General features: G+C 45.4%; 3 protein-coding genes across 4 annotated transcripts; 2 read left to right on the top strand and 1 right to left on the bottom strand.

Moving 5' to 3' along the window:
- On the top strand, positions 6,815 to 8,332 carry LOC8077293 (E3 ubiquitin-protein ligase EL5). The gene has a single exon (XM_002436584.2). The coding sequence runs from the start codon at positions 6,994 to 6,996 to the stop codon at positions 8,065 to 8,067; it is 1,074 nt and encodes a 357-aa protein (XP_002436629.1). The 5' UTR covers positions 6,815 to 6,993; the 3' UTR covers positions 8,068 to 8,332.
- LOC110431424 lies at positions 13,435 to 17,019 on the top strand. 2 transcript variants are annotated; one of them, XM_021450542.1, is made up of 7 exons: positions 13,435 to 13,783; positions 13,878 to 14,451; positions 14,700 to 14,797; positions 14,944 to 14,968; positions 15,078 to 15,198; positions 15,282 to 15,416; positions 16,483 to 17,019. In XM_021450542.1, exons 2-7 carry the CDS (start codon positions 13,920 to 13,922, stop codon positions 16,691 to 16,693), a joined length of 1,122 nt encoding a protein of 373 aa, XP_021306217.1. In that variant the 5' UTR covers positions 13,435 to 13,783; positions 13,878 to 13,919; the 3' UTR covers positions 16,694 to 17,019. The 2 variants fall into 2 exon arrangements, with proteins under 2 accessions (XP_021306217.1, XP_021306216.1); XM_021450541.1 differs by having other exon boundaries at positions 13,436 to 13,783; positions 13,870 to 14,451.
- Positions 18,403 to 22,506, bottom strand: LOC8077294 (ubiquitin-conjugating enzyme E2 34). The gene is made up of 9 exons (XM_002437956.2): positions 22,114 to 22,506; positions 21,942 to 21,996; positions 20,349 to 20,387; positions 20,180 to 20,243; positions 19,950 to 20,011; positions 19,825 to 19,864; positions 19,484 to 19,511; positions 19,211 to 19,302; positions 18,403 to 18,888 (listed from the first exon to the last, which is right to left on the bottom strand). Exons 1-9 carry the CDS (start codon positions 22,168 to 22,170, stop codon positions 18,606 to 18,608), a joined length of 720 nt encoding a protein of 239 aa, XP_002438001.1. The 5' UTR covers positions 22,171 to 22,506; the 3' UTR covers positions 18,403 to 18,605.

The raw sequence follows: 23,214 nt of genomic DNA on the forward strand, positions 1-23,214 counted from the left end.
AAATATTCCAGTGTCAAAATCTAAATATATATATATATATCTAAAGAAGGCCTAAACCAGTTCTTGGCGCTGTGCCGCTGTGGTACTGGCTTGAAAGAGATTACTGAACTGTACTGTACAGCGTATTAAACCATTCACGAGATCTGACGATCTACCGTACTATGTACATACAGAGCACAATAAGGCCTTGTTTAGTTGGCAATTTTTTTTGTTTTTGGATACTGTAGCATTTCATTTTTATTTGACAAACATTGTCCAATCACGGAGTAACTAGGCTCAAAAGATTCATCTCACAGATTACAGGTAAATTGTATAGTTATTTTTTATTTTTATTTATATTTAATGCTCCATGCATGCGACCAAAGATTCGATGTGACGGGGAATCTTGAAAATTTTTGCGAACTAAACAAGACCTAAAAGGCCCTACCATTACAGTATGTAGTCGTAGATGCAGAGCACATTAAAAGGCTGATGAGTAATAATAGTAACTACATACAAAATCGCGCGTGTACGTCTCCAAAGTCCAAACCAACGTACAACGCTGTCGTGTTCGTGTATCGTCATTGCAACACTGCTCTTGGGCCGCAGGCGTGGGCCTAGCATTGCTGGTGTCGTGTCCAAAGAGAACATGGGCCTTATTTGAGCAGAAAGGCCTCCGGCGTGGGCCTACTAGTTTGTTCGTGTCAAAAGAGCACACGAGCCTTGTTGGAGCGAGAAGGAACTGACAAGAGGCCTGGCCAACGAGAGGAAGGCGCAGAGGACTAGACTGCCCAAAAAAAAAAAGGAAAAAAAAACTAGAGGGTGGCTGCTGGCGCGTGCATGCATCTCAGAATATGTTGATTAGCTGGAGTGCTGCATTGTTCTTGTTCGTTGCTGTTGTTGGTTTTGATGGTTTAGGTTTGCGTGCACGTGTGTTTCAGGTGAACGCACGCCAATCTCATTGAGGCGTGATGATCGCTTATTATTTTATTTTTTTGTTGTGGATAGATCGGATCGGGTGTCTCGACTCTCGATTAATGTTTTTATTAAGCATGCCACCTTTCACAAAAAAACAGTTGACTATGTATTTGCATGTGGATTTCGGACAACACATGTGCACATTGTGTTATGTATATATATGTGGCCCGCTTCTGTTGTTATGTTTAGGATCGGATATGCATGTTGATAACTTACACTTGATTGTGTTATGTGTATGTACTATGATATGCTTGGACTTTATGGTTTTTGTTGCTCAACGCCAAAGACTCTATAGCCCCAACCTTGCATACCTTGGCGCTGAAGACTACTAAAACCTGACCTCCAAAACTAGGTTGCATAAGAGCCTCATTTGTTTGTCTGGTGATTTCATTCCGTTTCTGTTATATGAAGTTACACACCAAAAAAAAAACTCAAGGTGATCATGCAAGTTTGTTTCGATGATAACTCAAAGATACACATATAATGGCACATAAAACATCAAGTACTCATAGGACAAACCCACATATATATAGCACAATATAACTTGTCAGAGCATAACTAAGAACATTTAATTTGTCCAAGTCCATGGACACAAATAAAGTTATAGCTGTTCAAGTCCATGAACACAAATTACTAAGCTCTCTATTTTCAAAAAAAAAAACCAAGCTCTCATGACTCATTTGTCGCTTCCTGTCCACCATCTTCCATTTCTTCCAAAAAGCCTCACAAGGTGCCACTCACCTTATTAGGCTCTTCCAATAACTTGCTTGGACAAGAGAAATTCTCCTATTTGCATGTCCGACCCTCCAATAAAATTTATCAAACCGTAGTAATATTGAGAGGTCAAAATGGAACTATACACTATCACCTAGGCCAAGTCTGTAACTCAACTAGAAATCAACATACGGATTGTTGTAGTAGAAATCAACTAGGCTATGACTCAACCGGCCCCATTACGACGAGCCTTGTTCCTACATATATATATGCATGTAGGGTATCATAAAACATGGCATGACCAACCCTTTAAACGAGCCATGAACTTGGCCACATCAGGCTTGGACGGCTAATGCGACTTCAGACTATATGCACTCCAGGGAATCATACAATGGTCATCCATCTTGCATAGCACAATCAGCGGTGAAACGTGCACAGGTATGGATGGTTTTATTTAGTCTAGAGGGGAGCACTTATACTTAACCTCAAGCCATCAAGCACACCAAAAGACCAAAATAAAGCCAACATCGAGGTTTGGTCTGTGGAGTTTTGCTTGAACTTTACAATGGCATAGCAGAGGGTTTTGTTACACAACGTGCACAGGTAGTAGCCTTCTCCTCCTCTGTCATTTATAGAGGGTTTAGTAGCATATGCATCCAATGCTTGAATTTGTCGTACAACCAACTATTATCCTCGTTATACAGGAAGAGCATAAGACACCACATATTTACCCTAGAAACCATTTTATCTTAGGAGAGGTGCAAATTTGAAAAACAAAAATTAAGTCATATTTAGATCTCATCGTGTAAAAGTCTAATCGTCTAGAATTAAAGGCTAAACTTACATGAACTTAATCTGCTTGTAAGATATAATAAACTAACGATATTTTGTGAGGTTAACTAAAATTTAGATGTCGCTTTTAACCACTTGTTTAGAGTTTCCAAGACTTAGGCCTTGGTCTTGGTAAAATTTTGAGATTTTGGGTATTGTAGCGTTTTCGTTTTTATTTGACAAATATTGTCCAATTATGAATTAACTAGGCTCAAAAAATTCGTCTCACAAATTATAGGTAAACTATGTAATTAGTTTTATTTTCGTTTATATTTAATACTTTATACATATGTCGCAATATTCGATATGACAAAAAATTTAAAATTTTTAGTAAAACTTTTTAGAAACTAAAGAAGGCCTTAATGTCTAAAACCCATCCCGCGGCTGACCCGGTGGGTGAGGTGATAGAGTGTCTGCGGCCTGACTCACGGACCCCGCCGGCCCGCTCGAAAGCGCGGGAAACGGTGACCTTGGCGTCATCATCGTCCGCGTCCGCGCGTCGTGTCGTCGCGGCTGGCTGGCTCCGGTGCTTTCCCTACGGCGCCGGGGGTCCCGGATGACCGACGACCGGGGGCGTTCGCTCTTGGCTGTGCTGCGACTGCGATGAGGCCGTCTGGCACAGCGCCACGAACCGAAGAAGCACGGAACGCAGTGGGTGGTGGCCCTTTCTGCCGGCCGAGATGCCGCGCAAAAGGCCCCGGCATTCCGCGGGTGGCCGTGCGCCGTGCGTGCTCGGTGCCCCGCAGCTCGCTCCCGCGTCTCCCGCGGGCCGGTCCGCCCTTCCGACGCACTTTGTGCGAGCGCACTCCCACGAGGCCACGACGCATGCGGTGGCTTTCCCTGCGCTTTTGCGACCCGTCTGCCCGTCACTCGCCCGGCAAATCCCGATCCCGAGAACATGTCCGCATCCGCTCCTTTACCGCGGTCAGTGTGAAGTGACAAGTGAGCTCCCTGACCCTGCCTGCATGCGCACGTCGGGTGCTGACCGAGTCGCTTGGAGGATGGCGTCAGCCACGCCATCCACCTACCTACCAGGGCCCTCGCCGCGTCACGATAGCCTCGCGGTGGTGTCTCTTTGTACATATAATAGTGTGGAGTATGGGACGGTGTACCGCTGGTTGTAGCTCCCGGCCAGCTCTCCAACTTCTAGGCATGTTGAGATTTGCGACTGTTCGTTGCGGTGGTGGCGCTTAATTTGTACTACTGTGCGTTCGTGCTACAGTACAGTGCGGACCGGTGGCGCGGAAGTCTGTCATGAAGTTAGGCCTTGTTTACTTTCAAATTTTTTTTTGCAAAATATGAATAGTAGCACTTTCGTTTGTATTTGACAAATATTATCCAATTATGGACTAACTAGGCTGAAAAGATTCGTCTCATTAATTTTGACTAAACTGTGTAATTAGTTTTTATTTTCATTTATATTTAATACTCTATGCATACGTCTAAAGATTCGATGTGACGGGGAATCTGAAAAATTTTACAAAATTTTTGGGTAACTAAACAAGGCCTTACGTGCCGGGTTCTGACTCCCAGACGACGTGTCGTTCCTTTGTTTCGAGTTTCGACGGGCGACGAGAACAAGCGAGGTAGTACTTTACTCACGGGTCAAAAATATTCCCAGGTTTTAGTGCTCATCACAGGTTAAGAGGCGAGATGACCTGGAGGAGCACCAAAACTTTCCAGCATGTGATCATTCATTCAGACATTCACCGTAGGGGCAAGACACACAATCTCCCGGCACGAGCGGCGCCAGCACGACGCGGGGAAGCCGTGATTGGCCGTGCACGACGAATACTGGTCTCGGCAAGACACGCGTTCCCTCACACCCACCCCCCGGCCCGTTGGTCACGGTTGACAGCGTTGTCTGCTGCCTTCTTTGACGGAAACGCCAGCGACCACGCCGAAAAAGGGCCGTATACTTCCGTGAGGCAGCGTGGATCAATCGCCCAACAGTGGAGTGTAGTTTTACTTGGCAGTACATGTTATGATGATGTCAGTTCATCAACAGTTAATCATAAACTTACGCCAGCTCTTTTACGCTATGCTTTGTCCAAATAAAAATCATCAGAAAGTAATCACCCAAGGGGCCTCGATCGTTGTAGAAAAAAGTTTGCCTTGTTACGACTGTCCAAGTAAAATGCACCAAACTTTGGACACGAGTCAAACAATTTACTAATATACGAGCATTGACCGTATGAAACGTAAGTAGAGATAGAGATGTTTTCCTCGTTGCTCTGTGTCCTCTTATGTCTAGTTTATAATACGCATGTGAGCATTGTCCTATTTTCGAAATGCTTCTATGAAAATTCATTGTAATCTAATTATAAATTCTTGATAATCAGTCTAGGTGTTTGGTAATCCCAATTATTATGGCCACCATCATCATAGTCTCTTGTGCAGGGAACCCCCAAATGATAGTTTAGAAGGTATTGCTACCATCAATGATGCTAATATCATCTATTACTTTCATGTGGGTAGTAGTGGAAGGAAATTAAAGGAGGTCCACATGTATTATGGGTGCATATTCTTTTATTTTGGAGAGTGTATATATGGTGAAAATTTAATGATTATAACTGATTTTTGATTTTTTTGGGAGGGGGTGTATTTGCACCTCCTAGATACACTACATCTTCACCCCTGGTGGGCAGCTGCAAATGGGTGGGGATGGGGTTGATTCTCCGCCGCACCACGCCACACGACCCAAACTTGTTGTCGATGGTGCTAATATTATACGTTACTTTCATGTGGGCACCTAGCATTGCAAATTGGAGGGGGGAGGGGTTATTCTCCGCCGCGCCACACGACACAAACTTGTTGTTTGATTCGCTCGTAAGATGTGGCAGCCACATGATTTTCGTAGTGCAAAAGCCGCCACAGAGTGTGACGCAGATATTCGCCACCTCCGCCACAACTTGGTGACTAGGCGTGGACTAGAACCAAACAAACAGACCCAGATCTCAATGTTGAAAATGGAAACGTGTGTAATATTGAACTAAGCAACCATGTACGCAAAACACTAGCGTATATCTAAGATATGACGGTTCGCTAAATTTGCTATATATAGAAAGAAAAAATAGTTTTTGACCTTAATACCCGAATGACCGAACACATCCTGCCTAAGGCCGGCCACATGTAGTGGTGGTCGAGTGAGAAACGAACCAAAACATAGTTCAAATACCCTAGTGAACATCGATGATAGGACTTTTATCTTCCGTCCATCCTTGTTGTGTGGTTAGGGTTAATGGGGTAATCGCGCTCGCGCAGATGACTATATATGTAAGCTATATTTTTTTTTGACATCCATCCATGGTTCGATTTGCCTTTTTCCTACTTTTTTTTTTTGGCAACACCGGACGCTGTCTGGTTGTGTACCTAGCCCGGACAGCGATCCCAGTCCTGGCCGTCCAAAATTGGACGGTGGGAAACACTGCCTGGCCATTGCCCCGCGACGGACCGAAAGAAGGCCAATTGCGTGGTGTCTCCATTGCCTACGAGCCATGGTTGGCATGGCAGCACGACGATCGAAGGACGAAGCGTGCACCGTTCCATCCCCACATGGGTTTTGCAAATCGCAACCACAACGGACCCGTCCGGCACGCTGCCTGGCTTGCTAGATTCACCCGAGCGCGAGCAGTACCACGAAACCCCAATCAATTTTCGTATCCTGTACCAGAACCCAAAAATCAACGGTTCCCGTCCGCCCCACCGAACGGGTAAGCCATAAGCCAAGGCGGGCCTCGCGCGCACGACGCACGCACGCACGCCCGCCCGCCCGCCCCGTCCGGCCAGCCACGCACGACGCACGCACGTCGACCGCGAGCGATTTCGACGCCGAAAATCTCCTACTCGGGGGAGGTCGTCGACGTACGTCTGGCCAGCCGGTCCGTCGCCCAGTGTTGATGAGCGATGGCTACGCCTTTTTTTCCTCGCCCCGTCGCCGTGCGTGGCAGGCTTCGGGTTTCTGCAGGCCGCGGGCGCGGCGGGCGCCTGCTGCCAGTTGGATGCTTCTGCGAGGCCGCCGCCGCCGCCGCGGTTCGTTCGGGTCGGGGCAGCCCCAGCCGAGCACGTAGAAGGAAGGAACGCCCAGCAGAGCAGTCAAAACAGACCGGGGCGACCCGCGACCGGGGCGTTGTCTCGTTCCGCGCCCCCAACCACTAGTTGACAAAGTCCGCCACGCATCCCCCGGATCCTCTGCGACACGGAGGCAGCATGCCGTGGCCCACTCGCCGCATGCCGCGCCGCAGAGGATCCCACTACTGTCACGACGCCCAGCCCCCGTGGCCTCGCCACGCTCCCCTTCAAATACCCGAGTGGCCGTTCTTTCCAGCTCGCCGCTCAGTCTTTCTCTTCTCGTGTCCTGTCGTCGTCGTCGTCGTCTCCTCTCTCCGCTTCTCTTTATCATCAGCGGCGGACATCAGCCAGCCAAGATCGAAACAAGGCACCGGCAGCAACGCGAGAAGCTCGTTCGTTCCTTGAAGCCAGGTGCCAGCCATGATCCCCCAGACGTCCTCGGTCTCTTCGTCGGCGTCGGCGTCGGCGGCGCCCACGCCGCCGGTGTGGCCCAGCCCCAGCGGCAGCGGCGGCGACGGGATGTTCCCTGGCTCGGTCAGCAACTCGGGGGGCCAGCAGCAGCTGGCCATCAGCAACGGGGTGCTCCTGGCCGCGGTCATCTTCCTCTTCATGGTCGTCGTCTTCGTCTTCCTGCTCTACCTCTACGCCAAGCGCTACCTGGGTGCGAACCCGCTGCTGGCGCCGACCTCGCCGTCGTCGCGGTTCCTCTTCGTCGCCGCGTCGCCGCTCCCGCAGCGCGGCCTGCCGGCCTCCGTCCTGCGCTCCCTCCCCGTCACCGTCTACGCCGCCGCCGGTGCCGGCTCCCCCAGGGACAAGGAGAAGGCGGACGCGCTGGAGTGCGCGGTGTGCCTGTCGGAGGTGGCCGACGGCGAGAAGGTGCGGACGCTGCCCAAGTGCGGGCACGGGTTCCACGTGGAGTGCATCGACATGTGGTTCCACTCCCACGACACCTGCCCGCTCTGCCGCGCCCCCGTCGGCGGCGCCGGTGCCGGCGAACTCGACGCGCTGCCGCGGGAGGAGCCCTCGGGCGCGTCGCTGGAGTTCCCCGTGTTCCCCACCAACGTCCTCTTCTGGGGCACCAACGACGAGGTCACCAACGCCGGCCTCGCCACTCCCCCACCCCCGCCGCCGCACCCCATCGCCAGCGCCGCCGCGTCCGCGAGCTCCTCGGCCTCCTCCGGGCGAAGGAAGGAGAACCAGCTGGTCATCGACATCCCGACGCGGCCCGTGGCCCTGAACACACCGCCCATGAACTCCCCGCTGCCGGCGAGCCGCATGCCCGGGACCGCCGACGACATGCGGTCCCCTGTCTCCGCCAGGCTGCGGTCGCTGCGCCGGTTGCTCAGCAGAGGCAAGCAGGCCGTGGTCGGCACCTCCTCTTACAGCCCGAGCCCGCGCGGCGGCGCCGGTGGTGACATCGAGCAGGGGATCGCCGGAGCCGACGCCGCCCGCGCTCCCAAGACGCCCAAGACGCCTCCGTCGTCGGCGAACTGATCGTCCAGATCCCCGGCTCCCGAGCTCCGTGACGCATTTGGCTGCACTCGCCGATCACCGGAGCGCGCACATGCGTTCATTCTTTCTTTCCCCCTTTTTCTTTACTCTTCTTCTTGATTTGAAAAAAGGAATTTTTTGGTCAAAAATTCCCGTGTAAACAGCAGAAAAGAGACTGATGTGGATTGGTTGTTGTTGGGGGGGATAAATGTTGAATTTGTTCATATATTAAGAGTTAATCAAGAGACTTTTCTTGAAATTTTGACTTTTCGCTGGCTTGTCTCGTGAGGATGTTTCCTTGCTTGCTACGAAGAGGTGCATGTGTTCCACTTGAACACGTTCGTCTTCTTTCAGTGCCACTCACACAGGAAGTCAGGATGGTGATACTAGAAATGATATAAACTGTACGGCAGGAAACTCGAAAGGTGATTGTCGAAGGAAAGCCAGAAAGGTAGAAGAAGGAATGGAAATGTGCCTAACAAAGTGGAAATTCAACTGTAGGCTGACCAGAGCAGGGGACAAGGTGTATACGCGTTTCAGGCAAAGAGTTCGTTCCAGCTGACGAAAACTTGTCCCTCCAGGGGGCCCAGCGATCCTAGTATGTCCTGTTGCCGTCTGAGATCCTCACAGAGACAGAGCTCCCAATTGCTTGAAGCATCACCTTTGTCAAAAATCCCAGACGTGATGAGGCCTGAAGTTCGTTTCCGTGAAGCCATTCCCCTCCTCGTCCGATCCGGTGCAGTCCCGTTTACATCTCGTCGGTTGCCGATCAACACACGGCGCCGCGTCCGCCCGCCGGGCGCGTCGAGCCTGAAACGACGGCAAGCTTTGACCCCGCGCTCCCCGTTCTCCATAAATTAAGCAGCAATTGACTTGAAACCGCATGCATGCCACCCCGCCTTGTGCCTTGTCCATGACTTTTGTGTTTTCGTAGCAGCAGCAGCCAGCAGCCAGCAGTCGCTGGTCAGTCAACCACGTGTGAGAGGCAGGCGCCGGGGCCCGGGAATGCGCGGTGAAGTCATCGTGGCGGCTAATGGGTCGCTCGCACGATCAGAGGATCCAGGACAAGAAGGTCGTCGCGTCACCTTGCCGTTGCCGAGTGCGAAGTTTCTTGGGCGCAAGTCTCAGTCGCGGTCTCCGTTCCGTCGCAGGAACAGGTCGCCGGAGCCTGCCGGAAGCCGGGCTGAACCGAATGAACCCTCAGAAGACGGTGTTTAGGTCAGGCGTCACTGTCCTGACATGTGTCCCGTGCTTGCTTTTGCTTATATGTGTGTGCGACGGACGCGCGTACGTAGTCGTACTGAGTTTTGGTAAGCCTGTTATTCTTCTGACGATGCTAAATTGCTAGTTGGTACTACTGCTAGCAGTGTATAGGTAATAGGTACGTGTTACTACGTCTCTATGGATAGATTCCACTAAATCTAGCTAATGATGGTTTTCTATAGTTGAAGCTGGTCAAGGTCGAGGCGCAGGTGCCTTTGTTTAACGACACTTGGACGCACATCGTCGTCCCGGAGTTCTGGTATACTAATGATGGGCGTGATTGTTTTAAGACTTTTAGATTACAGTAGACTTTTAACGTGTGTTTATTATAAGAATGCAGGTGCGGGAATCTGAGGGCACGGTGTGTGTGTTGCCTGCACGAAATCGGGGCGCGGGGAAGGATGGATGGAACCGTGTCATGGCCTCACGTCAGACGAGCTAGCCGCCGCGGTCACTGCAGTTGCAGCAGCCGGTAGAGCTGCGTGCGTGCGTGCGTCAGCCGCCGCACATCACCTACCCTACCCCGGTCAGCGTAAACCGGGCGACGAGAAATTCTCTCGCCGGAATATCGCGGCGGCGGCGGCGGCTTTGGGGGCGCTGGGCGGAGCGGTTAGGCCGGGGGGCCGTTGACGAACGCCGCGAGACGGTGAGGTTCGGTTCCGGCCTTCCGGGGCGGTTACCGTGTGTTTGGTTGGAGTTTGGGTGGGTTGGGTTGGATCCAACCCAGTTTTTTTTGGGACGGAGCCAACCCGTCGAGTGTTTGGTTGCACTTCTGCTTTTGGGGACGGAGCCAACCCATTTTAGTGTTTGGTTGAAGAATTGGGGACAGAGCGGCTCCGTTCAGTGTTTGGTTGAAGGAATTTAGTGTTTGGTGGGAGCCAACCCGGCTGGAGCGGCTCCGTCCGCCAGATTTTGACGGACGAGTCCAACCCGCATCTGAGAGGAATATTCCACTCTAGAGCCAACCCAACCCTCCCATCCTCCAACCAAACAGCCACAAGAACGGGTTCGCTCCGACCCGGCTCGCCTCGCTCTCCAACCAAACACACGGTTAGATTACTGTGCTCGTGTGTAGTTAGGCCTTGTTTAGTTGGTACTCCATCCGTTATAAATTATAAGTCATTCCAATAATCTTTGAGAATCAAAGCATTTGTAAGTTTGACCAAAAATATAGAGAGAAATATAAAGATTTATGTCATTAAATATGTACACTATGAAAATATAACTAACAAAGAATCTAATGATACTTGGTCGATACTAAAAATGTTATTATTTTACTATATAAATTTAGTTAAATTTGAAAAACTTTGACTTTTCAAAATTCTTGAAAGGTCTAAAGATTCAATGTGACGAATTTTTTTTTAACTAAACAAGTCATTAGCAGGTAAGTCGACCGTGGTAATAAGCTGGTCAGCGAACACGTGTTTCCGGGCTGGCGGGCGGTTAACGAAAGCGCACCGCGAAGAGCCAAGGGTAGAGAGCGAGATGCATCCGTGACTCCGGTCCGGTTGCCGCTCGGTCACGGTCGCACGCATGGGCCGTAGCCGAAGTGTGGTGGCGTGACTGCGTGAGCGTAGTAAAACTGCAGAGCGGCGACGCCCACGGTAGGCCTAGCTAGGGCCGTAGCGTGATGGTGGGTGCCGTGGCGCGCGGCACGTCGCGCTGGTCGGGCGGCGTCGCCCCCGCCCGCGACTGGGGGAGTAGGAGCACGTCCGCCAGAGTGGCCGAGCGGGACTCGCGGGGCGGACAGCATCAGCAGCGCCGCCGCTCGGGGTGGATGGGATACGGTAGTAGACGGGCCGCTCGGGCTCCTGATAAAGAAAGGCCCAAATGAGCGCACGGGTTTTGCAGGCCGACGATAGCTCATGGAGATGGAGTGTCGCATCGCATCTCCTTTCTTTTTTTTTTTCCTGAAAGAAAGAAAGTGAGGAGTTGTTGACTTCTGTTTTTCCCTTGGCCGATTGGACCTGCAAAACTTTTTTATTCGCAGAAGTTGCCAATGATTTTGCTACTCCTCCTTCCGCGCGTTTATATATGGTTCAGAATTTACTATTACACAAAAATACAGTAACATTTGAGTTTTCAATCCACATTGGCTAGGTGAATGGATGAAATTCCCATCCAGCGGATTAACAAAATGGTGATAGGTCGTAGTACACCTTTCCATTTAAAATAGCACGGAGACATGCAATGGAAACACCATTGCCTTACACTGATCACACACACAACAGAGATCACACACGCGGACTAGTTTAATAAAGACCACCATATTGGATCTTTTTGCCACCCCACTTTTAAATCCATGGAGAAATTCTAAACGTAGCTATATTTTTTGGACGGGGAGCTTAACTTTATGCGAATTCTTGGCCATCTTGTTCTATGCGCGGAATTCTGTATTAACCTGCTCCTAATCGCAGCTCGTCGCTGTCACTATGGACTCCTAAAGTCCTAACCCCGTCTTTTCCTACTATCTTTGACTACTTATCCAGCGTATATAATAACAAAATCTCTTCTCGTCCTCGACTCAAAAGTGCTCGTGTGTTGTGACAAAATGCTGAGTCACTGAAAAGGGATGAGGGCTACGAAATTTGAGGGATGCTGACAAGGGCCTTGTTTAGTTTCCCAAAAATTTTGCAAAATTTTTCAGATTTCCTGTCACATCGAATCTTTAGACGTATGCATGGAGTATTAAATATAGATGCAAATAAAAACTAATTGCACAGTTTGGTCGAAATTGACGAGACGAATCTTTTGAGCCTAGTTAGTCCATAATTGGACAATATTTATCAAATACAAACGAAAATACTACTATTCCTATTTTGCAAAAAATTTTGGAAGTAAACAAGGCCAAAGATATTCCGCATCCCTATGTTACCTTTGGTTTTTCTTTTTTGACAAAGTATTACCTTTGGGTTTGGCTGGCCAAAACAACATAAAATTGGGACCCATTTCAAACAAAAGCTAAAACCTGGGACCACTTAGTTTACTTGAAGTTTGTCTAAAATTCATTTCTTCTTTTCTTTTGAACCCTGAAGCGTCATTGGTTGATCCGGACATCCTCTTGCTACAACAGTGGGCTAAAAGCTAGTCCTTGTGCGCCTGTTGCTAGGCATAACATGAGGGTTTTTCCCCCCTTCCACCCAAAAGATATCCGTAAGTAAAACATGCCACGGAAGTCCTCCAATAAAACATGTTTTTCTTATCCTTCCACTTGTGCTCTCCAGTAGTGTCTTTTCTAAAAAAAAGTTCTATGCATATATATTGAAAAAAGATATGTTTATCCTATCCATGCTTCCTTCATATTTTTTTATAAGGCATACACGTATTTTAAGATTTGAACTTTTAAATCTTTGACTAATACTCCTTTCATTCTAAATTATAAGTCATCTTAATTTTCTTGAGAGTTAAAGAATCTTAAGTTTGACCAAATTTATATAATAAAATAGTAGCATTTATGATACCAAATATGTATAATTAAATTATTCGTCAATTATATTTTCATATTATACTATTTGATGTTATAGATCATTTTAATTTTCTCTATAACTTTGGTCAAATTTAAAATATTTTGACTCTCAAAAGAATAAAATGACTTATAATTTAGGATAGAGGGAGTAATATAAACTATCATAATGCTACAACGTACTACCTAACTATTATAATTATATAAATATAAATAATAAATAATATACTAAATAAATAATTAAAGAGACTAAAGTTAAGTCCGTGTCACGTCGAATATTCGTATGCTAACTACGAGGACTAAATATGAGCTAATTATAAAACTAATTACACAAAAATAGACTAATTAATGAGACAAATCTATTAGATTTAATTAATCTATGATTAACACATGTTTAATATAGTATCACATTGTCAAATTATAAACTAATTAAGCTTAATAAATTTATATCGTAAATTAGTCTCTATCTATATAATTAATTTTATAATTAGTCTATATCTAATACTCTTAATTGATGTCAAACGTTTGATATGACACAAACTAAAGTCAGGATGAGGTATCCAAACAACCTCAAAAAAAAAGGTGCAAAACGCCGGAAACCTATGATGAGCACGGCTCCCTTTCCCGAAAAAGAAGCGAGCCCATCACCACGGCACCACCGTCACTGACGTACAAAAAAAAAATGCACACCAATTCCTCAGACCACTTCTTTTTTTGAGTCACAGATCACAGCAAGAGCGAAAGAAAAAACGAAAAAGAAACACTAGAGGCGACCAAGAAATCCGCCTTGCCATCTCCGTTTCGTATATGCCCTGAGAATTCGGAATTTCCACACGAATTTCACGAGGTTTTCCCTCGCCGCGACCTGCGATCTCGCTTGAAAGAGATGCCCCAGATCACGGGACCGGTGTGAGGACTGAGTCGCCGACCTCCGACCTCACCGGGGGCATTCGATTCGTCCCGATCCTCACCCCTCCTCTCTCGCGTGTTCAGGCAAGCGATTCCGTCGGTTGTTGCGATCTGCCCTTCCGTCCTTCTCGATTGTGACTAATCTGATTTGCCGAATGCGATGCGTGCAGCCGTGCAGGTTTGTCGGGCTGCCGGCCGGGGAAGGAATGCTTGTGTCGACATGCTAGGCCGCGGAGCCGTGCGGTCGCTGTTGGATCGTCTCCGGGCTCCGCCTCTGGGTTGGAATTGGAATCCCAGCTCCGCCGCCATGCCTCCGCCGCCGCCGCCCTCGCCGGCCGCCGCGAACCGCGCCTGCCTCTGCAGGTTCGCCCACTCGACCGCGCGCTGCGGCGGCGAGAGCGGCAGGACGCTGCCGGGTAATAGAGCGGTGTTCCTTGATCTGGGAGTCGGGACATGGAGGAGGTTCGCGCCGAGCGGCGCGCTCAGCTTGAAGGGGTGCTTGGGTTGGCAGGATGGCGGCGGCGGCGAGTTCAGGAGGAGGGTGGACGGGGAGGCGGCGGGGATGAAGGCCCAGGTGCTTACCACGCAGCGGCAGCTGATGCGCGATCCGGAGGTGCTGCTGCCGCTGGAGGAGTCCGCTGCAAGTGTGAAGAGCATCAACGGGAATGGTGCCTGCCGGCGAGGGAAGCCGCTAGGGTTCCCGGAGCAGCCTGTGGCAGCTAAGATGGTGGTTGCTGTTGATGTGGATGAAGGTATGTGAAACGATTACGGCATAGAGTTGTTCATTTGAAATTGTAAGCTGTTCATTTGTAGTCGAATGCATTGACTTTTTAGGATTAGTGGTTGATTTTGAGGTTCTTAGTCTAGAAACATATAATTGAATAATGAACATTTGAACAGCCTTCAAATAATTCGCATCTGGTCAAGGAAGTAGCACTATTTTTATCTTTGTTATGGTTGACCTTTTCTCACTACCTTGTACTGTATATCTTGCTCGCAGTTCTTGGTAGCTTTCTTGCAGCTCTGAACAAATTTATTGCTGATCGTTATTCATGGAATCACTCAGTATCAGAGTACCATGTATATGAGTTCTTTAAGGTGAACATGAAGTCCTGGCTCTCTTAAAAAAATTGACTCCTGGAATTTGTGATTTTGATTGGTCACATTTTCGTTTGAGCTATTCAAATTGAATGTTTGTTAACCAGGTGGTTCTTACATTTTTTTTCTTGCAAAACTCTATGCAGATATGGAACTGTTCTCGAGAAAGAGGTGTGTTAATGGCTTAATGCTATCTTTGTTTCATTTGGAATTACACATATTAGCGTTTTAAACATACAACTCATCATATGAAATCAAGCACTGGTCTGAAACTCTGCAGCTAATTTTCTTGTCCACGAGTTCTTCACAACCCAATACTTCCAAGATGGTATTCATCCTATCCCAGGGGCTAGAGATGCTCTCCAAACTCTTTCTTCTTTCTGTAGCTTGTCTGTAGTAACGTAAGTCATTTGTTTGATATAAGAGACAAATCAATTTGCCTTTCATTATACGAGTTTGCCTAATAATATACTTCCTTTAAAAGATCTCGGCAGGATGTGATTAAGAATCACACATTGGAATGGATTGAGAAGTATTATCCAGGCTTATTTGAGCAGATCCATTTCGGGAATCATTTCGCTTTGGAAGGTCGATCAAGACCAAAATCAGAGATTTGCAGGTAATACATTGAGGGAACATAGTGTCCCAATCATTTTAGGAGACTGATAAGTGGTAATATTACTTAACATGCACTGAAGCATAAGAGCATCTCCGGAACACTCCAAATCCCACCCTCCATATCACTGTTTGGCTATCCACTCCATAAGATTGCCTTTCCATATTTCAGTAAACTCCAGAATACTAGTGAAATCTCGCTTTCCATACCATGTTGATCTAATTTTATTGGTATTCAAATTGACATGAATTGATACATATTTCCTTGATTTTTAAGAATTAAATTGATAATGTTTAAGTTCAAATAGTTTATAAAACAGTCAATTCGAATCTAATTAGAATGGGTTCTTTGTTATTTGTTCTATGAACAAAAAAAATGGACGTGATATCAGTCACATTCTGAATTTATGAAAGAGGGGGAAAGGAATGCAGTCTTGAATCAAAAGAATGTGAATAAGCTCCAGTCCTAGCTGTATGCCTCACGTACTGGAGGATAGCGAAGCATGCCCACCCGCCAAATTTGGCTGGCTGCCCTTCCTGATACCATGTCAACAGAGATGGTGATGCCGTTAGCTAGTCTGCTGGAGGCTCTTTTTCCTGCATGGTGGCTCAAAAAGATGATGGCGTGTCTGTTATTATGTGTGCTGGAGATGCTTTAACAATGGTTAAAACTGTGGCAGACTTGCCTGTTTTTGTTTTTTAAAATACTATTTAGGGGGCAACATACCTCAATTATTCTTTCCATAGCTGTGTTATCAACTAACTGTTATTGCTGCAAGCAGTGGTGTAGGCGTGTAGCTGATTCTGCTCATAATACTAATGCATTCACCAGCATTGCATCATGACTTAAGAGTTAAGACACTATATAACACAACATTAGTTAAAAACTGTAGCAACCTTGGTGGTTTCTTATTTGTGTTTTAGATTATTTTTAGGGCAAACATGCCACAACTGATTTATGCAAACCTGGTGTCATCAGCTAACTGTTAATATTACAAGCAGTGATCTATAGCTATCTCTTCTCTGGAGGGCTGAGGCTAACATATTTGCTGTGGCATAACTTATTGTAGGTCTTTTGGCGCTCAGGTTCTTATCGATGACAACCCGAGATATGCTCTAGAGTGTGCTAATGATGGCATGAGGGTCCTTCTATTCGATTATGATAACTCGTATCCTTGGTGCAAAACTGGAGTTGACGAATTGCATCCGTTGGTGACAAAGGTTCACAACTGGGAAGAAGTTGAGGAGAAACTTCTTTCTTGGGTAGTACCTGAGAGCTGACATTCTTCAATCTTGTATTAAGTTTGAGATTATTAAATGTTTCCTTTTGGCTGATTTCTAAAGAAACATGATAGGGTGAAGACTGCTTTGTTCCTAGAGCTTGATTCTCAATACAGATGTCAACGTAAACTAGGATATTCCATATCGTAGTAACGGACTGGAAACCAGTTAGTATCCGACTGTCCGAGGTCAGTCTGAGCTGTAGTCTCTTCTGCTCTCAGAGATCAGATTCTTAATTCATCCTTTTGCTGTAGCGGGTGTACTATGTATATATCGACGTTGCCATATGGCTAAGATGGTATTATGAATTGTTCTGATGCAGAAAACTCTTTTTGTGTGTGTTAGGCCTTGTTTAGTTCCAAAATATTTTGCAAAATCGACACTGTAGCTTTTTCGTTTGTATTTGACAAATATTATCCAATCATAGACTAACTAGGCTCAAAAGATTCGTTTCGTCAATTTCGACCAAACTGTGCAATTAGTTTTTAATTTTATCTATATTTAATACTTAATGCATGTGTCTAAAGATTCGATGTGACGGGGAATCTGAAAAATTTTGCAAAATTTTTTAGGAACTAAACAAGGCCTTAGTGTGGGTGCGCCGGGGTGTCTTGGGACCAACTGATCCATTGGCATTAGCATTATTGAGGTTAAGCACAAAGTCATTTCCGAAACATCACAAACCCGGAAGGAATACATCTACTGAACTTCACAAGAAGGAATACATCTACTGAACTTCACAAGAAGAGAATTAATGATATCCGTTGCTTCATTTACCGGATTCAAATTCTAGTTGGAAAAACAATGATTTATGGAGCAGCCTATTCTCTAGTGCCCCCGCTTTGCTGGTCCAGGCGATGATGTGGAGTTGTTAACTATGATTTCAGTGAGGAGCTTACAATTGTACCTTGTAGTGTGCCTAATTGAGTTATCAGGTTGCCGGGTCATGTTGCCATGTGCGAGCACAGTTATCAGGTTGCCTCGTGTTGCCATGTGCGAGCACGAGGACGCAACACTCACGTAAGGCAGTGAGTGGGAAGTTTTATAGCGTTAGGCCTTATTTAGTTACATTTTTTTTTACAAAATAGATACTATAACACTTTCATTTATATTTGATAAATATTATGACTAACTAGGCTCAAAAGATTCATCTCATAAATTACGAATAAATTGTGCAATGATATTTTTTATCTATATTTAGTGCTCCATGCATATGCAGCAAAATTCGATATAGCAGAAAATCTAAAAAATTGAGAACTAAACAAGGCCTTCAAAGGCTGTCATATTATTTGAAATGTCCATAATTTTTTATCTATATTTAGTGCTCCATGCAGCAAGATTCGGTGTTACAAAAAAAATCAAAAAATTGAGAACTAAACAAGGCCTTCCAAGACTGTCATATTATTTGAAATGTCCATTCTCAATGAAGAGTTTCATCCATAATTTCATATGTATTTAATTTCAAGACTCATATAGAGTGAGTTTCATCTAAATAAAACTCATTTCTTCTCTCTTCTTAAACACTACCATACCATCAAAAATACCTACACGACAACTATTTAATATGAATGAAATTCACATAAGTCAGCATCTCTATCATGCTGTAAAATTCAAAAGAACACACTTCGAAAGAGAATGTGAAATTGTGAACCGAACACATAGCAAAGATGAGCTACGGCAAGAAAAATAAGTATACGATTTTCGAAACAGAAGCAAAATACGAACGAACTTCTGACGCTACTAGTCAAAAGAGAGAAAACGGTTCTACAGATGTTACCATCATAGATTCATCAATATGACTCCAAGGTGGTAGGTAGTCTAGAGGACAACTGAGTCACACTCACACAAACCAATGGAAAACTATACAAAATTACGGCCCCGGTATCACACCTTCTCATTGTCTTTATTTTTGTCAAAGTTGCATTAAGGGCAACGCCATCACGGCACCAAAAACTGAAAACATGACCAGCACCATCCAGAAGGGCACTGCCTTCTTCTGGTTCTTGTCACGGCGCGCCTCCGCCAGTGGTTGCGCCCTATTTGCCACCACCGGAGCTTGCTGGACAGCAGGGGATGGAGCAGGTGCAGGATTCTCCTGAGGCACCGGCTCTGCAGCAGTGTTCTCCAACTGTTGCAGTTGATTGTACTTCTCAACATACTCTGGGAAAAGTTTCCTGAAGTGTGGACAGTTTTTGCTGCAAGAGAAACACTTATATTATTGAGCCACACAGACTTGCCACGATGAACAAATGGTATTTAGAACATGGCTTCAAGTATAACTTGCTACAGATGAGGTGATAGTAACATAACAATTTTATATAGGAACTTTAATCAATGTTTACACTTGAAAACACAGCATACTGACCAAAATTCAGTTGTTTCTTTTATGTAAAAGTATACATACTACACAACTTGTTCAGAAGCTAATGAGCATTCTGTTCCTTAAGGGATAGTTTGTAACAGTTCTACATAAAAAAATTGGTCAGAATGAAATAGCCTGCAGAGAAATGCATCTACCTCTCACAATTGTAGGCAAGGGAAGCTTTTGCTAAACGTCTCTTTTCTGCATCTGATGTCTTGATGCTTCCAGTTGTCAGTGCATCATCCATCTGCAAGCATGAGAATTATCAAACATTGAGAAAACACCTTAAAACAAGGGAGTTTTTGCAAGGGAAATGCCAAGAGCAATAACTAATCTTCCAAATTTAATGTGTGCTAGAAATTATGACTAGGCCTAGATATTCTTTCTTGGTAAGGTTAACTCATAGTGATGTGCAAGGAGCAACTTACCATGAAGGACAGGAGCCCAGTGAGAATGCTGCAGCATAAAGGTTTACATGTCAGACCAAGAAAGGAAAGAAAATACAAACAATTTAAACTGAAGCATACTGACTGCTCGATAGTGAAGAATCACTGTAACAGCATATAACTAATAAAGTACTAACAGTGGGACTATCACTTCAGTTGTCCCATCTCATGGCAACAGAAGTTGAAATGACTGGATTACCAGAGGAGTGATTTGACTAGCAGCAATTAGAGTCTGTACATTGTACAGTAGCTGAAAATTTAAAGGTACACTATGGCTTCAAAAAACACATTACAACCATGTAGCTAGTTAGGTATGTGCGTACCTTGCAACAGACCACATTGGATTCCAAGATTCAGGATGAACTGCAAATCATTGTAATAACAAAGCATTACTTCAGAGCTAATAATAACAAAAGCAACTATGATCCGCAAACAAGTCAGAACTTACAGTCACTCATTGACAGGCATATTCTTTTGTGTGGCGCAAACCTGCCGCTAGGGGTTGTCATGCTGAACAATTAAATAAGTTAGAAACAGAAATGAAGAATAAGCATTTTCATCCGCATCTAATAAAAATCTTCTAGTTACAGTTTTCAATCTTTACACTCCAATAAGAAGCAACATTCCATTAAAACACAAACATTTATCATGTATTAACAACATTAAAGGTTTCCGCACCTGATACTTGGAGGTTTAAAAGGATAATCCGGTGGAAATTTGAGCTTCCCATAGTAATATCCACCTGCAGGTGCGAAATCAGAACGTGAAAAACATTGTTAGAGATTATAAGTAACAAAACAAATGTTGGATGGAGTAGATAATGCGGTATAGTATGTATGATCTTTACCTTCAAAGGGTGTGCCTTTACTTCCTTCAAGTACATAGTCTGGCATTAAAAGAAGAAAAACAGATACATAAAACAGTACCAAATGGGCAAATATAGCATTGGAAGAAAGCAAGAAAATTGGTAGCATTAAGATAAGCATGACAAATACAGAGCCTTCTAGATACAATCTGAAGAAAAATGGATTGTAACTATAAACCAAAGCTTCAAATGAGTAAGGGCACTTCAGCATCAAGGCATACATGAGGCAAACACCAGGGATATTACTGAGAAATGCATCAATGCACAACTTAATAAAATCACAACAATCAAATTCAGAGAAGGTGTAATACCTAAGAAGTACAAACTTTTAACCTTTCCATAGACACCCCTATAACAATCAGATAGTTTACTATAATTGATTTCCTTAAAGCAGGAGGCAAGTTGCAGGCTTTTAATAGAATTCAATTGTGCTGAATTAGTCATTGATAGCCCACCAAGACCCTACGATGTCTAATAATCTATCACTATCAAATCGCACCAATCAAATTTAGAAAAAACATAATAATTAATAACTTCACCCTTCCATGAAAACATATATCAATCACATAATCTATTATAATTCCTTTCCTTTAAGCATACAAGGTACAATGACTAACTAAAACCTACACTTCTTGCATCAGCATCAGCCTCCAAGAGGCAAGTTGAAGGCTATGAGTAGCAATCAATGGTGCTCAATTTGTCATATAAAGTCATAATCTAGTACTATTAGACAGGTTGATGCGCACAATTAGCAGTCACCATCTGACAACATGTACAGTGCTGACTATTTCTGTTGCACTTGACGATTATAGTTATGCCAATAAAAAAACAGATGGTGACACAGATATAAACAGAAAACAAACATATGGAAGTCATGGAGCCATGCACCATAAGCAGAAAAAGCACTATCCCTCACATGACTAGATAATAAGGTGATAGTGCAACTAAACCAGATATCCAAATGATTGTTGAACAAATATCTAGCGTATGCATCAAACTATATATTGCACCACAAGCATGTCATGAGAACACCTCGATGCACTATTGTCTATTTTCAGATAGAAATTTTGAAACAAAACAACGATCAATTGCACAATTGTTCCATATTTTTAGAATTCTTGTCACTAGACTTTCTATATGCATAATGATTGACCCTCACAACATCCAGTAGAATTTCAATCTTGCTAATGTGTACTACTGCCAGGAGCTAGTCTATATGAGTGAACAGTATACTCAATTCAGTTAAAATACAGAACTAAGGCTCACGTCCGACAAATTGTACTTTAAACGATAAATTGCTAGGCAGCACACACTGCTCAGGAACCGTAAGCGTGAGCAGATGAGCTGAGCACATCACGCAATGCAAGGAGCAACCACACGCATATAGAAACTTCCAAAACCGATCGAAATGATTGCCGACCCAACATGAACGTATGTGTCACACGTTACGCCTTAACCGTTATGCCTGCACCGTCGCTTCCAACAAAATCAAACGCAATCAGCCAATCACACCCAGTTCACTAAGATGATGAATCGAATCTACAAGTAGCAGGGTCAGCGGAGGAGGCTACTCACGCCATTCCAATATGTCGTTGGGCAGCGGACGAGCCACGATCTGTGGAGGCGGCTCCTGCAATCCAGCAAAACCAAAATCAACCATTAGATAGCGAGCCACAACAAAGCCCAATGGAAGCAACGCGCACCAATCGACCCAAATCCAGCCGGGAAGGAATCAAAGGGAGCTCACCTTGCAGAGCGCGTGGTACTCCTTCTGGAGCCGCTTCAGGCAGCCCTTCTCCGCCATGGCAAAACCCTACCACCGCCTACACGGCGACCGCACCCGCCGAAACCCTAAAGTAACTCCCCCCGCCCGCCCCAAAGCACGGACGCGGCAACCCAATTGGGGATCCAATCCAATCAAATCCAGCCCTATCCCGCGGCGCGGCTGATCGGGAGCGGCCAATCGCGCCTGCCAATCGAATCCGGGACTGCGCGTGCGCGGATTTGGTGGGATCAGTCGGCGGGAAGGAGGAGGAGGGCAGGGGAGGGTAGGGGATCGGGAGCGGATCGGCGGCCGCGTTCCCCGGTGCGAGGGGAGAAAGCAAAGCCGAGCCAACGGGGTGGTCTAAATGGGTGGGGATTTATATTTATTTATTTATTTTTGGAGGAGGTTCTTAAATGGCGCGTGATGTGCTTGGAGATTCGAGCCGGTGCGGCGTAGGCGCGTCCGCGCGTGTACTCGGCCAACCGTCGGATGAGATGTCCACCGTCGAGGTTTACGCGGAGGTTCACGTTTGGTTTTCATTTTTTTTTCTCCCTGTATTGCAAGGTTAGGCCTTGTTTAGTTCCAAAAAATTTTGCAAAATTTTTCAGATTTTCCGTCACATCGAATCTTTAGACGCATGCATGGAGTATTAAATATAGATGAAAATAAAAACTAATTGCACAGTTTAGTCGAAATTGACGAGACGAATCTTTTGAGCCTAGTTAGTACATGATTGGACAATTTTTGTCAAATACAAACGAAAGTGCTACAGTATCGATTTTGCAAAAAATTTTGGAACTAAACAAGGCCTTATAAAGAAATTGAATTGAAAATTTTCCATATGGAGGTTTATGTCGAGCATATAGGGAGCCAAAGTGTGCGAAAATTTTCCCGCATGAATGTCAAAATAAATCAGTTGGTGAATTCGGAGAATACGTTTATTTTTATTTTGCATGAAAGAAATTGAAATGTAAATGTATCAGCAATTCCATATGGAATTGTTAAGAGCATCTCTAAGAAAACTGTTATTCCTTATGTGGATCGGACTATCGGAGGCTAGAGTTCTAAGATAGCTAGTTATTC

This window comes from Sorghum bicolor, chromosome 10, assembly GCF_000003195.3.
Source record: "Sorghum bicolor cultivar BTx623 chromosome 10, Sorghum_bicolor_NCBIv3, whole genome shotgun sequence".
Classification (NCBI taxonomy): Eukaryota; Viridiplantae; Streptophyta; class Magnoliopsida; order Poales; family Poaceae; genus Sorghum; species Sorghum bicolor.